General features: G+C 48.7%; 1 protein-coding gene across 9 annotated transcripts in view; it reads left to right on the forward strand.

The window, feature by feature from the left end:
• Positions 1–11798, forward strand: part of Kank1 (KN motif and ankyrin repeat domains 1) — a 211645-nt gene extending 199847 nt beyond the window's left edge. For 7 of the 9 annotated variants that reach the window (XM_037205399.1, XM_037205395.1, XM_037205397.1 and 4 more), the window contains 7 exons: positions 900–1148; positions 2623–2710; positions 4589–4808; positions 7467–7609; positions 8147–8347; positions 10217–10315; positions 10835–11798. In XM_037205399.1, the coding sequence (XP_037061294.1) occupies positions 900–1148; positions 2623–2710; positions 4589–4808; positions 7467–7609; positions 8147–8347; positions 10217–10315; positions 10835–10897 (1063 nt within the window). In that variant the 3' untranslated portion in view covers positions 10898–11798. The remainder of the gene's footprint in view (positions 1–899; positions 1149–2622; positions 2711–4588; positions 4809–7466; positions 7610–8146; positions 8348–10216; positions 10316–10834) is intronic. The other 2 variants (XM_037205410.1, XM_028894178.2) reach the window with 1 other exon arrangement.
• The last annotated feature ends 315 nt before the right edge of the window (positions 11799–12113 follow it).

Consider the following 12113-nt stretch of genomic DNA (forward strand, 5'->3'; position numbering starts at 1 on the left):
ACCCACTGAAAATGGGAAAGTGACATCTCCTCACCTCTGACCTGGAAAAAAAAAATCTTCGGCAAACCCCAGCGGGGTTCCTGCTCTCCCTTGGACAGTTGTGTTTGGCACGTGTTAGAATACAGGAGGGGACAGGAAGAGGCTGGCAGCCTTGGTCCAGGGCCCAGGGACAGTCATCCACTTCTCCAGAATGGATTGCTTTTGACTTAGCTCTCTGTGATCATGAGCAGCCCTAGCCCCAGTTCTCTGCTTTCTAAATAGAAGAAATACCTCGTAGTCCTTGGCCCAGGTGGTTGAGCCTGTTGGGCCTCCTACAGTTGGATCAAAGCAATTAGTCGATTACTCAATAAGAAAGCAACAGGACAGCGTTGGGTATTTATAGTGAGGTGGCTACCGAGAGAGGCTTAACATGATGGCGCATGTTTTACAAATCTCCGGCTTTAGTGAGCGATGTGGCCCAGAAGATTTCAAAGGACATGCGTGAGAGGAGCTATTGGTTACTTATATTATGTGTTCACTTTGGCAGCGGGAGAGTGAAGGGGCAAAATTAGGAAGGATGGGAGGGGGAGCAACTGCAGGTCTCTTTTCTATAAAGTCCCTTTCCTCCCAATGTATCCTGATCTAGCACTGTCATGGCTTTTTTTTTTTTTTTTTTTTTAATTAAACCAAGTGATGTATGATAGCAGTCAGTCGTCAACGGGAGATCTCTTTGAAGTCAGAACCCATTGTAAACCTACCAAGCTTTCAAGTGTAGCTCCTGCTTTGAGTTTCTAAGTGCAGGCTCGAAACCACTGGCTAGGTGTCCACAGTCAGGCATCAGCTTGCCCTTCACAGGGAGGTCTGTCACTGGGTCTTCATGGGGACACCGGGCATCTCCTGAACTCCCGATTGCCACCTAGGTATGAGACAACTTCAAGTGATGATTCCAGCTCAGACGGAAGCTCTTCTTCCGAGTCAGATGACGAGTGTGACACCATTGAGTATCCTCCCGAGGAAGAGGAGGAGGAAGAGGAGGAGGAGGAGGACACCATTCGGGGAATGGCCGAAGGGCAGCATGCAGTTAATGTTGAAGGTTTCAAGTCGGCCAGGGTGGAAGATGAAATGCAGGTTCCTGAATGTGAACCTGAGAAGGTGGAAATCAGAGAGAGGTGTGGTACATTCCCCTCCCCTCCCCGATTCCTCCCATGCGTGGTGTGCTTGGGTAATAGAACTCACTGGTGCAGGTAGTTGACAACTACATCTGTGTGTTTAGTCGTCTCTGTGTCTTGGAGGCATGCTCATCTGGTCAAGGTACTAATAAATACAAGTGCAGAGTATGGCCTCCTTCAGAGCTCTTAGCGCAGCAATAAGAATGGTTCAGCTGATAGTCTCCTTCGTCTGCAGATACTTTAACTCTGTGCTGTCTAATTTGGCATGTGGACCCACTGCCCACAATGGCGTCCACTGTTTGAACATATCACATATGTCTTGTGTACAAAGACGTATTTGACATTTCTGATGGCCAGCACACTATTTAAGATGATTTTCTCTCGATGCAATGTCAGAATTGTTATCACAGGACCATTGTGTGTGTGCAGAACGGGAGTTTAGCCTCAACCAGAAAATTCTATTAACTGGCAGGGTGATGGGTATCAGACACATGTCTCTGTTTCATTGCTCACTGAGTGAGAAGGAGCACAATGGTAGATGTGTGGGACTGTCATAAATACCGGCTGTAGTAAAATCTCACCTACTCAGGTTGGCTGAAACACCACCTAGAAGTGGAGTGAGTTTGTGGCACCATTAGTAAGTGTGGACTTGTTGCTTATAAAATGAGAAAAGATGGAACAACCAGAGTGGTTTTTTTGTTCTATGAAGTATAAATTGGAACATTTCAGCAAACGTTTGCTCTGTTACATTTGTCAAATGGAAGCTTACTGTCAACACAAGGTAAGTGTTTCCAGAGGGCTGGAAATGTCTTCTTAGTTTCAAAATGCTTTATTGAGATAGTACCATGTCATTGGGTTTGGGGCTCTGCGTATGTGTTGAACAGAGTCACGAGATGTGGATTTAGCATAATAGAAAGAGAGTAAATTAGACCTCTTTAGTTCCTTAAGAGTAATAAACAGAATATATGTAAGCTATATAAATATATGTGTATATACATATATTCATGTACATACATATATATTTTTTTAGAAACAGTCTCACTGTGAAGTCCTGGCTGGACTGGAACTCACCATGTAGATCATGACTGGCTTAAACTCACAGAGATCTGCTTGCCTTTGCCCCCCCCCAAAGTATTGAGATCAAAGGCATGTGTCTTCACACCCGCCCAAGACTAAGACTATTTTTAAGAACTTACATTAAAGGGAATACAATTTTCCAAATGTTATTTTGTAATTTCCTAAAGGCCAAACTGATAGAGCTGGAGGTTACCCTTACACAAAGACCTTCATCGCAGACATACTGGCTTTGGGTGGTGATGTCAATCATCAGCGTCTGGAGACGGCTCCAGTCATCATGACCTGCCTAGGCTGGCTCATGGCCCTGCTAGTCAATGGTTGTGGGCTTTCAGATAAAAATCACTTTTATTTTATGGCAAGTCCTGAGTTTTCTGTATTTTTTTTCCCTCCCTTTTAGGTATGAATTAAGTGAAAAGATGCTGTCTGCGTGCAACTTACTGAAAAATAACATAAATGATCCCAAAGCTTTAACCAGCAAAGATATGGTGAGTCCAATGATAGGAACAGTCCCCAGGCTGTGCCGCATCACCGAGGTGCACCACGGTCAGGGATGTGGTAGACTGTCCCTGAGCTGTGGTATGCATGCTTCTCCGTGAGCCACCCATTTCTGGCACAGCTGGGAGAGAGCATTGTACTGCCTAGCTCAGGGAACATGCTGTTTCCCTGAGGCCCAGCTTCCGCTATCCTTACCCACCCTGTACTTGTCTCGGGGTGGAGGCATCTGGGAGGCACATAGTTGGCAGAAAGAAAGAGAGGGCTAATTGCAGGCAATCTTCTTGCTCCGTGTTCTGCTTCTGCCCACAGAACCTTCCGATCCAAAAAGAACAGCATCCCAGAACTTTTCAAAAAGCAAGTGTAGTTTTTAGAAGAGATGTATCTGGGCTGAGGTCAGCATTCCTTTCAGTTAGGAAAGTACATATTGGGTTCTGGTGTGGAATGCAGACAGCCACTATTTTTAAACAGAAAAATAACTGCACTGTCATTTCACGGTTGGAGAGACACGGAAGCAGGTCGCAGAGGGGCTGTGATTATCGTAATGGTCAGGAATGGCACCACACAGGACACGCAGGTATTGCTGTGGCGGTGGCCAATCTGGTGTGCTGCCAGGTGACTCACCCCAGCGCTGACAGCTGGATCTGCAACTGCTTGACCTGACCAGGCCTCTGATTGGCAGCTCCATCTTCAGGACGTTGGGAAAATGGTGGCTTCTTGCATTAATTTGATAATAACATGGATCTGAGTCTTTGCATGTCAGGATTGGTTCATCGGAGGCTGAGTCATCTAAGTCAGCCTTTGCTGCTCGGGTGACTTAGCAGGCTCTCGGGAGTTTGGAGCTCTGAAAGCAAAATGAGACCTAAGGAGTTATCTAATCCTAGGAACATAATTGGAATGCTGTGGGCCTGGCACGTTACGTTGAAAGTTGGCAGTGGCTGTCACAGGCTTCAACACAAGTACACAGGAACGTGTGCCCATGAGACCACACAAGCCAAACCTAACCCCAGTATCTGTGGCCCTGGGAGATGTGTTCCTAGGGGCCTGCAGGATGGCGCAGTGGGTAAAAGTGCTTGCTCTCAACCTGATGGCCCAAGTTTGAGCCCCAGGACCCACACAGTGGATGAAGACAGCCAACATCTGCAGGGTGTCCTCTGACTTCCACGCATGCGTGTGATCTGTGTGTTGTGCGCGCACACACAATAATAAATGGATAAGGTATCTGTAGAGTACCAGCTACCATGTCAGACTGGTATTAGATTATTTCAGTTTGCTCTTTGAGACAGGCCCTCACACTGTAGCTCAGGTTGGCCCGGAACTCAGTATGTAGCCTAAGCTAGTCTCGCCTCCCAGCCTAGTGCAGTGGGAGAGTTGGAGTTAGTCGGTCTGGGTCAGGAAGCAACTTAGTTGTGGGTAGGCTAAGTTCTTCCCGATTCCTATGAAAAATTGCAAAACCAGTTAATTCAGTAAACACAAACAGCTCAGAAGTCCAGCCAGGCCTGATGGATACTATAAAAATGAGGGGTTTGGTTTGGTTTGGTTTTTAGACATGGGAACTGAGATGCATGATAAGGAAGATCCCCTGGGGTCATTTGTTCATAAGTAGCAAAATTGAACCTTGGGGATCTGGCTCTAAACCCATTTGCACATTGTTGTGACCTCTTTCTTAACGATCCCAGTGTGGACAAACCAGAGGAGAAGTTCAAGTTCGCTGTTTGAAGCTGCTCTTGGGGCACTGGGTCTCTCTGGCACTTGAGAGCAGATGGGGAGAGCGTGCACTTTGACTATAAAAGGCCTCGTTGCTTGGGCTTTCGCTTGCGCTCCGGGAGCGCGCTATAAATAGGACTAACAGCGACGTGGTGTTTTGGCAGAGATTCTGTCTGAACACCCTCCAGCACGAGTGGTTCCGCGTGTCCAGTCAGAAGTCCGCTGTGCCAGCCATGGTGGCTGACTACATCGCCGCTTTCGAGGCTGTCTCCCTCGACGTGCTCCGCTACATCATCAACATGGCGGACGGCAATGGGAACACCGCCCTCCACTACAGCGTGTCCCACTCCAACTTCCAGATCGTCAAGCTGCTTCTGGACGCAGGTATGGAGGCTGCCCGGTTGCTCCGCTGGAAACGCTCAGGTTGTGACTTGTCTTCACGGAGCCGGTTGACCCCATGCCTGAGCACTTTGGCCATCCTAAAAGTCTTCTCATTGCTTTTCCACGTGACATGGCAAGAATATCGTTCTTGAGTCATGGGTGGGAGGCTTCCAGTGCACCAAGCCTGGGCAATAAAGAAACCGAATCCAGATCTATTTCGAAAGGAGGTTTTGAAGATATTCTTGCTGCAGGTCAGCTGTCTTCAAATGAGGTGTACTTCTGCTAATAAGCATGACTCACATTTGCTCCTCCATGAATCATGCGGGCTTGGCTCACAGGCTTTTTGTGTCTGTGACCACTTTATTTGTCCTTGTACGCCAGCCTCTGTGTGGCCCTGCAGAAGTGAGCGGTTGCTCAGGACAGTGACTAGCAAAGCCACACTAGTGTCATCAGGGATCCTGCCCCACCCACCACTCCCGAAGAATCACGGACATCAGAGGTAGTGTTTCCCATTAGTTAGTGACAATATGTGAGGACTTGCCATCCCAGAATGCAGCCCTGGGTCACGTTATACGTGAGGTGAGAGAGCAATGTGCTTCAGTGCGGCAGCCCCGAAATCACTTCCCTCATCAAAACAGTATTTTTTTTTAATTTTATTTTATTTTACAATACCATTCAGTTCTACATATCAGCCACGGGTTCCCCTATTCTTCCCCCTCCCACTCCCTCCCCTGACCCCCAGCCTACCCCCCATTCCCACTTCCTCCAGGGCAAATCCTCCCCCGAGGACTGCGATCAACCTGGTAGACTCAGTCCAGGCAGGTCCAGTCCCTTCCTCCCAGACTGAGCCAAGTGTCCTTGCATAAGACCCAGGTTTCAAACAGCCAACTCATGCAACGAACACAGGACTCGGTCCCACTGCCTAGATGCCTCCCAAACTGATCAAGCCAATCAACTGTCTCACCTATTCAGAGGGCCTGATCCAGCTGGGGGCCCCTCAGCCTTTGGTTCATAGTTCATGTCAAAACAGTATTTTTGATATGCCACTAACACAGAATTCACAGTAACTCAGTCTGGTGAGACATAATGTTAGCACCTGGTTTCTATGATGAAACTTGTCCAGTTTCCTTTATTGCCTTTTGATGTAATGGCCTGATAATACAGAAGAAAAAAAATCCCAGCTTGATTATCATCTCTTTCTATTCTCAGTTTCTGACTTCCCTTTTCTTTTCTTGGTGTGGAGGTGTGGTGTTAGAGCTAAGTCCCGGGGCACTCTGGATGCTAGACAAGCACTCTGCAGTGAGCTAGCTCCCAAAGCTGCAAATTGTCTGTTTTCAATGCCCATGTTAGGGGATAACTGCTTCCATCTGATGATGGGAAGGAGCTACAGGCCTCCTTCCCTCCAGACTATAAACATTAGCTGGGATATTGTTAAAATAGGACGTGAATATACCCAGGGAAGCTGAGAACATGATTTCAGCATCACTCTTGGTTTTTCAAGACAAGGTTTCTCTGTGTAACAGCCCTGGCTGTCCTGGAACTCACTCTGTAGACCAGGCCAGCCTCAAACTCACAAAGATCTGCCTGGCTCTGTCTCCTGAGTGTTGGTATTAAAGGCGTGCATCACCACCGCCCAGCTCAGCATTACTCTTAAATGTTTTTTCTGCCCTCAGTACTCTAGAGTGGATATCTTGGTAAACTGAATTAATTCCATTGTTAGGTGGTTTTAGTTAATTACTTCATTTACTTTGTTTTTATTGCTTACTGTTTTGAGTAGATTTTTGGCTTCATAAAATGTAATTCTGGGCGCTTCAGCAGGGAAGGGCTGAAGAGCTCAGATCCTGAGGACCTTGGGTACATGTATGTACCCACTTTGCTCCCAACAGCCTTTGCTTACTACACATACGTCCTTCTGTACATCCCGTTATGTTATTATGTAATGGAGTGGGGTCCCAACAACTTTGTCCTCATCCCATCTTAAATGTTTAACTTGACACTTGCTCCGTATAAAAGCCTCTTTCCACTAGTCTTCATCGTGGCGCATCATTAAAGCCCCGGAATGCTTCTGGAGAATGAAGAGAACAGAGTTGCTGTCGCCCGTGGGACCAGTCTGGTAGTCCTTGGCAGTGTCTTAGAGGACTTACTGTGCTAATATTGTTCTGACGCCTCAGGCCCTGGAGTCAGAAGCCGTGGGACTGAGCTTCTGAACATGTGCCTGTCTGGATCCCTCAGCAGTGCTCACGCTCGGAGCGAGTACGCTTCGAACCTCCTCGCACACCGCCAAGCTTTCACACCTCGGTCACCAGTCACCCGCAGGGCACACTGTAGTAACTTACCATCCCTTCTGCTGCTGCCAGCCCTCCGGGACCGGGCATAAAAGCATTTCCTTCACTCGGCAGTGGTGGCACGCACCTTTAATCCCAGCACTCGGGAGGCAGAGGCAGGCGGATCTCTGTGAGTTCGAGGCTAGCCTGGGCTACAGCGTGAGTTCCAGGAAAGGCGCAAAGCTACACAGAGAAACCGTCTTGAAAAAACAAAAAAAAAAGCATTTCCTTCTTAGTCGTTTTCATTCCCAGAGTACTTTTCACGGGGCTCTTGTGAACACCACCACACTTCCAGTGAACACTTGCGGATCTCCCTAACGAGGTTTCTTTCTTGTAGACGTGTGTAACGTCGATCACCAGAACAAGGCGGGGTACACGCCTATCATGTTGGCGGCACTGGCAGCCGTGGAGGCGGAGAAGGACATGCAGGTTGTAGAAGAGCTCTTCGGCTGTGGAGACGTCAACGCCAAGGCCAGTCAGGTTGGTGTCTTGCTGACAGCGCTCGCCGCCGTCACTGCCCTGGCCAGTGTCTGGTGTGACCAGGTTGACAGAGCGGCGCTGGTGCACACTTCCGGCCTCAGTGCATGCACTGCAGTCCGGCAGCACACCAGCGCCTCGTGCGCTCAGTCCCACGTTGCAGATCTCTCCTGACTTTGCCTGGCCTCTTGCGCAGCTTGCAGGGAAACTCCAAATGTGCTCACATACAGTGGACTCTACCCGTAGAGGGTCCTCACCATACACTCATCACCTACTGACTCCAGCTATCTTGCTGTCTTGGCTTCATGCCAGAGCCAGAGTGCTAAGCCTTAATGTGTTCACAAAGAGCTTACACCTCTCTGGAACCTTCTCCCTTGCTAGACTGAGACATCCTCAGAGTTCTAGTGAAAACCCGACTCCTCCCAGAGTGCTCTTCCTTAGCTCATAGCTCCGGTGACTTTGTGTGTCATCCGCTCCCCCGCTCCCCCAGCCTTCCTGCTCAGTCTGTCCTTCTGACTCTAACCCTCATTTCTTTCATAGGCAGGACAGACAGCCCTCATGCTGGCCGTCAGCCATGGGCGAATAGACATGGTGAAGGGCCTTCTGGCCTGTGGGGCTGATGTCAATATCCAGGATGACGAGGGCTCCACTGCCCTGATGTGTGCCAGTGAACATGGGCATGTGGAGATCGTCAAGTTGTTGCTGGCCCAGCCAGGCTGCAATGGCCACCTGGAGGACAATGTGAGTGCCACTGGGACCTCCACAGGGGCGGGCGGGTGTGAGCCCCCTCTTTCCTGCTCCGTGTGGACTGGTGTTGGCATCCAGGCCTCTTCCTTTTATAGCCCAACTGAGCAGCATTTACCATGTATAGTCTGGCAGTGCATTAGCCAAAAGCAAAAATAAATCAGTGGACTTCAGCCTTGAGTTCATAAAGGAAGAAGGTGAGAACCAGTGTCCCCTAGTGGGAGGAAACAGACAGGCCCTACAGAGAAACACTCGGTGGAAGCAGTGTATGAGCAGTCTCCCGGTAGAAGTTTGGGGTTTTTCCCTCAGATGGACCACTTAACCACGCAAATGCAGTGTCACGGGTGAGCAACAGTGGCCTGTCACCATGGTATTCTGTGGCACATGAGCCAGGAAGTCCACGAGCTCTCCGGCTGTTCTGAGCACATTTTCCCTCTTCTGCTTGGTCTGTTTCCATCATCACCAAATCGACCTTCTCACTCAGCTCCGGGTCTGTCCCACTCCAAGATAAGCCTTGCTTGAGAACTTTCTGAGACAAGAGGACAAGCCAAAGAGACCACGCACTTGCAGGCAGAAAGCACAGGACTCGCACTTGGGCTGTGGAATCAGTCCAGGGTCACAGAGGTCAGGCCAGGCTGGTCCTGGTTTTGAAAGTTTCTCTGTGCAGAACACAGGTTCAGGCCAGAGCTTCCTTCATTTCAAAACACTATCATAAAGTTAGAGGGAAAGTATCCTCCTTTGCCATATATTTCAGACGCTGCTGGGCTCGCTCCAACAAGCAAAGCAGGGGAGGTCTTCACTGGGTAGAAGGGCAACCTCCTCCCGCCTCCAGGGAACACGCAATTCTCTTCACTTGCTCAGGGAGCCAGAGCTTACGGCTTGCCTTTTCCCCACTCCAGCCAGTCTCTGTCCTTGTGTCTGGGAGTTCGTTCAACTGCTTTCCTTCTGCAAACTTGTCTCTTGGTAGTAAGAATCTAGACCGTTGTGGAGACTTCGGAAATCCTGGCTAACCGGCTAATTGCCCACCTCCTTACCCACACACAAGGAGGACCACCTCCATCTGACCTCCGGAAGAAAAGCTGCTCCCTGGATTCACAGTGTGGGAGGGCAGGGTGCTGACATTCAGCATGAGAGTCGTTTCCTGTTGCTGTGACCAAAGGAGAGCCCTTACTTCAAAACTAGACAGGAGCTGGACTGTACTGCCCTTTGCCTTAGTTCCTTCATATCCATTTCAGGCCCTGCAATTTAATAAAAATCGAACAATTAACAAAAAAAATGTTTCTTTCCCGTATGCAATGTTTTCCCCCTGGTATTTCCACAAGATGCATGCATGCATGCAAGCTGCCGGAGTGGAGTGCTTATATGTGAACGTGACCTCCAGCGTTCAGTAGAGGTGCTATAGGCTACAAGATCACAGCTTCCTCGTCCAGAGCAAGGCTGAGGTGTTTGCAACTGGCTAGACCTGTTCACACACACCCTGGTTCTTGCCTGATCATTTGTGACTGTAAGAAAAGAGACAGAGATTTCTACCCCTCCTGTTCTTACTGCCCCTTCTGGAGGTGGGACAGTTGGATAGTGGTTCTTTGTGGACAACCTTCAGTTTTTAAGGATCCTGGTGTACCTGTATCTCTTGCCAGCACTGGTAGGCAAAGCCGAACTGAATGGATGATTCTCCTTGTGCTTGGCTTCTTATGGGCAGAGGCTAGTCTCACTTATCTCCATGTCTTCAAGAAGGAAAGATCCAGAAACACTGCCTGAGGGACCGACAAATGGCTGAATTTGAGGGACTTTATTAGTTTTGTTACCTTCTGGCTGCTTGACATGTGAGAGACTCAAGCTGGCCTGTTGTTTCCCTTTCCTCTTTAGGACGGCAGCACTGCCCTCTCCATTGCCCTGGAAGCTGGACACAAGGACATCGCTGTTCTTCTGTATGCCCACGTCAACTTTGCAAAAGCTCAGTCTCCGGTCAGTACTGGGCATCTGGCATTTACAGATAGGATGGAATCCACAGGCTGACAGTCCCCCTCTCCTAGGGGAATTGACAGGCCACAAGGGTCTTCCATAGATTCTGAAAATGTTTTAGCCCAGAGCTTCAGTCTTCCTCATTTCTACCCCATTGCCAGGAAAAGCTGGACCTCAGTCATCCTGGGGGACAGCAGCTCTCACGAGGAGCTTATTCCACGCATAAGGATCCAAACAGCACAGGTTGAACTCATGACTACATGTCACTGTGTTCCGACACTATTCCTAAAGCTGTCAGTGGCTGTTCATTTACTCAGTGGGAGGTTGACGCGCCTAGACAAGTCCTGCTAAGCCTGCCTGGCATTTGAGCCATGCCTGCTGAGGGTGGACATCCGTCCCTCATTCTTAGCTAGAGATCGCCTGGTTCTGACACACAGGTGGTGGGTGTCAGCTGTGATGAACCAGTGTTCTGAAGTCACTTCGTAACTAACCTCCACTTTTGTCCCCTTTCCTGATCTCTAGGGCACTCCTAGGCTTGGAAGAAAGACATCCCCTGGTCCCACTCACCGAGGTTCCTTTGACTGATTTATGTAAACATAGCCCTCCACGTGTGTGCCACCACGAAGCTGCTAATGATTCCTGTTGGGGTGACAGATACTGAATGTATATGGACCATGCCGAGCTGACCGGCAAACAGAAGTGTAAAGGAATAAGCCGAAGGCTGACAGGTTTGCAGGGAGAGCAGAGCTGGTGGGAAATGGCCGAGCTAGGTGCAGGCCACCTCCCTAGCCCTCTGCTTTTGTGGGGCTTGGACCCAGCTCTGTGGCTGCTGAATTGGCTCCGTTATTTGGAAGCGGTAGTCTGGCTTGACTAGGTCACTTCTACAATGTAAGCAAGCGACAGGTTCTCTCGCGACACTGTAGTTTCGAAATTTTCCACAAATACTTGTGCTTACTGAATGTGGAACCATTGGGAAGCCCTTCCAGTATTTCATTCCAGGATGCTTTTGCTCATTTCTCTCTTGTCTTTTAAAATGAGAAAGTCGAGATGACTTTGATCGTCAGTGACTTGGCCCCCAGGCTCATAACGTCTGGCTTAAAGATAGAAATGAGTCCCTAACTATATAAACTTACAACAAGAAATATTTTCACAGCTGGTTTATCTAGGTGATGTATTATACGGCTTTTTATATAAAAGACTTCTATATGAAATTGACACAGCATTTTCAACTTTTATATTCCACAATAGAGTCATAAAGCAACGTGTGATGTTGCGTTTTTAACAGCTGCCCACCGGTGTCTATCTCTGGTGATAAAGGCTGAATTAGGTTAAGGAGTGGGTTACAAGTGGACCTCTAGGGAAACATAGTCTAGCTCTGTGTGTTTCTATCATGTCACATTTACTTTGGTCCTGTATATGTATTTAAATGTTTGAAGTGCCTTAGACTCTTGCCATATTTTCAAAATAAAATTTCATTAAGCTCTTTCGCTTGTCCCCTGATTCATCACTGACAGCTGTCTGCCTGGCTCCGATGACTTACAGCAGTGACCACAAAGGCTGATGGATGGTTTGGGCTGGGAGAGCAAGAGCATGGTCTACCGGTCTCAGGCTCCGAGGGGGGCGGGTCTTCTGAGGGTGCTTGAGTCTGTGACACAGGTTCCATGTCCCCAGGTTGCATGTCACGATGCTGAAATTTAAGACCTTATTATACATGCCACTCTCAGCCCCGCAACCTCCAGGGAGCCTCTGAGCTGATTCTTTCAGATGCATGAGTGCTAGTCCTGAGCCAATTTGGGAATGC

The sequence above is a fragment of the Peromyscus leucopus genome, chromosome 1, assembly GCF_004664715.2.
Source record: "Peromyscus leucopus breed LL Stock chromosome 1, UCI_PerLeu_2.1, whole genome shotgun sequence".
Taxonomy (NCBI): Eukaryota; Metazoa; Chordata; class Mammalia; order Rodentia; family Cricetidae; genus Peromyscus; species Peromyscus leucopus.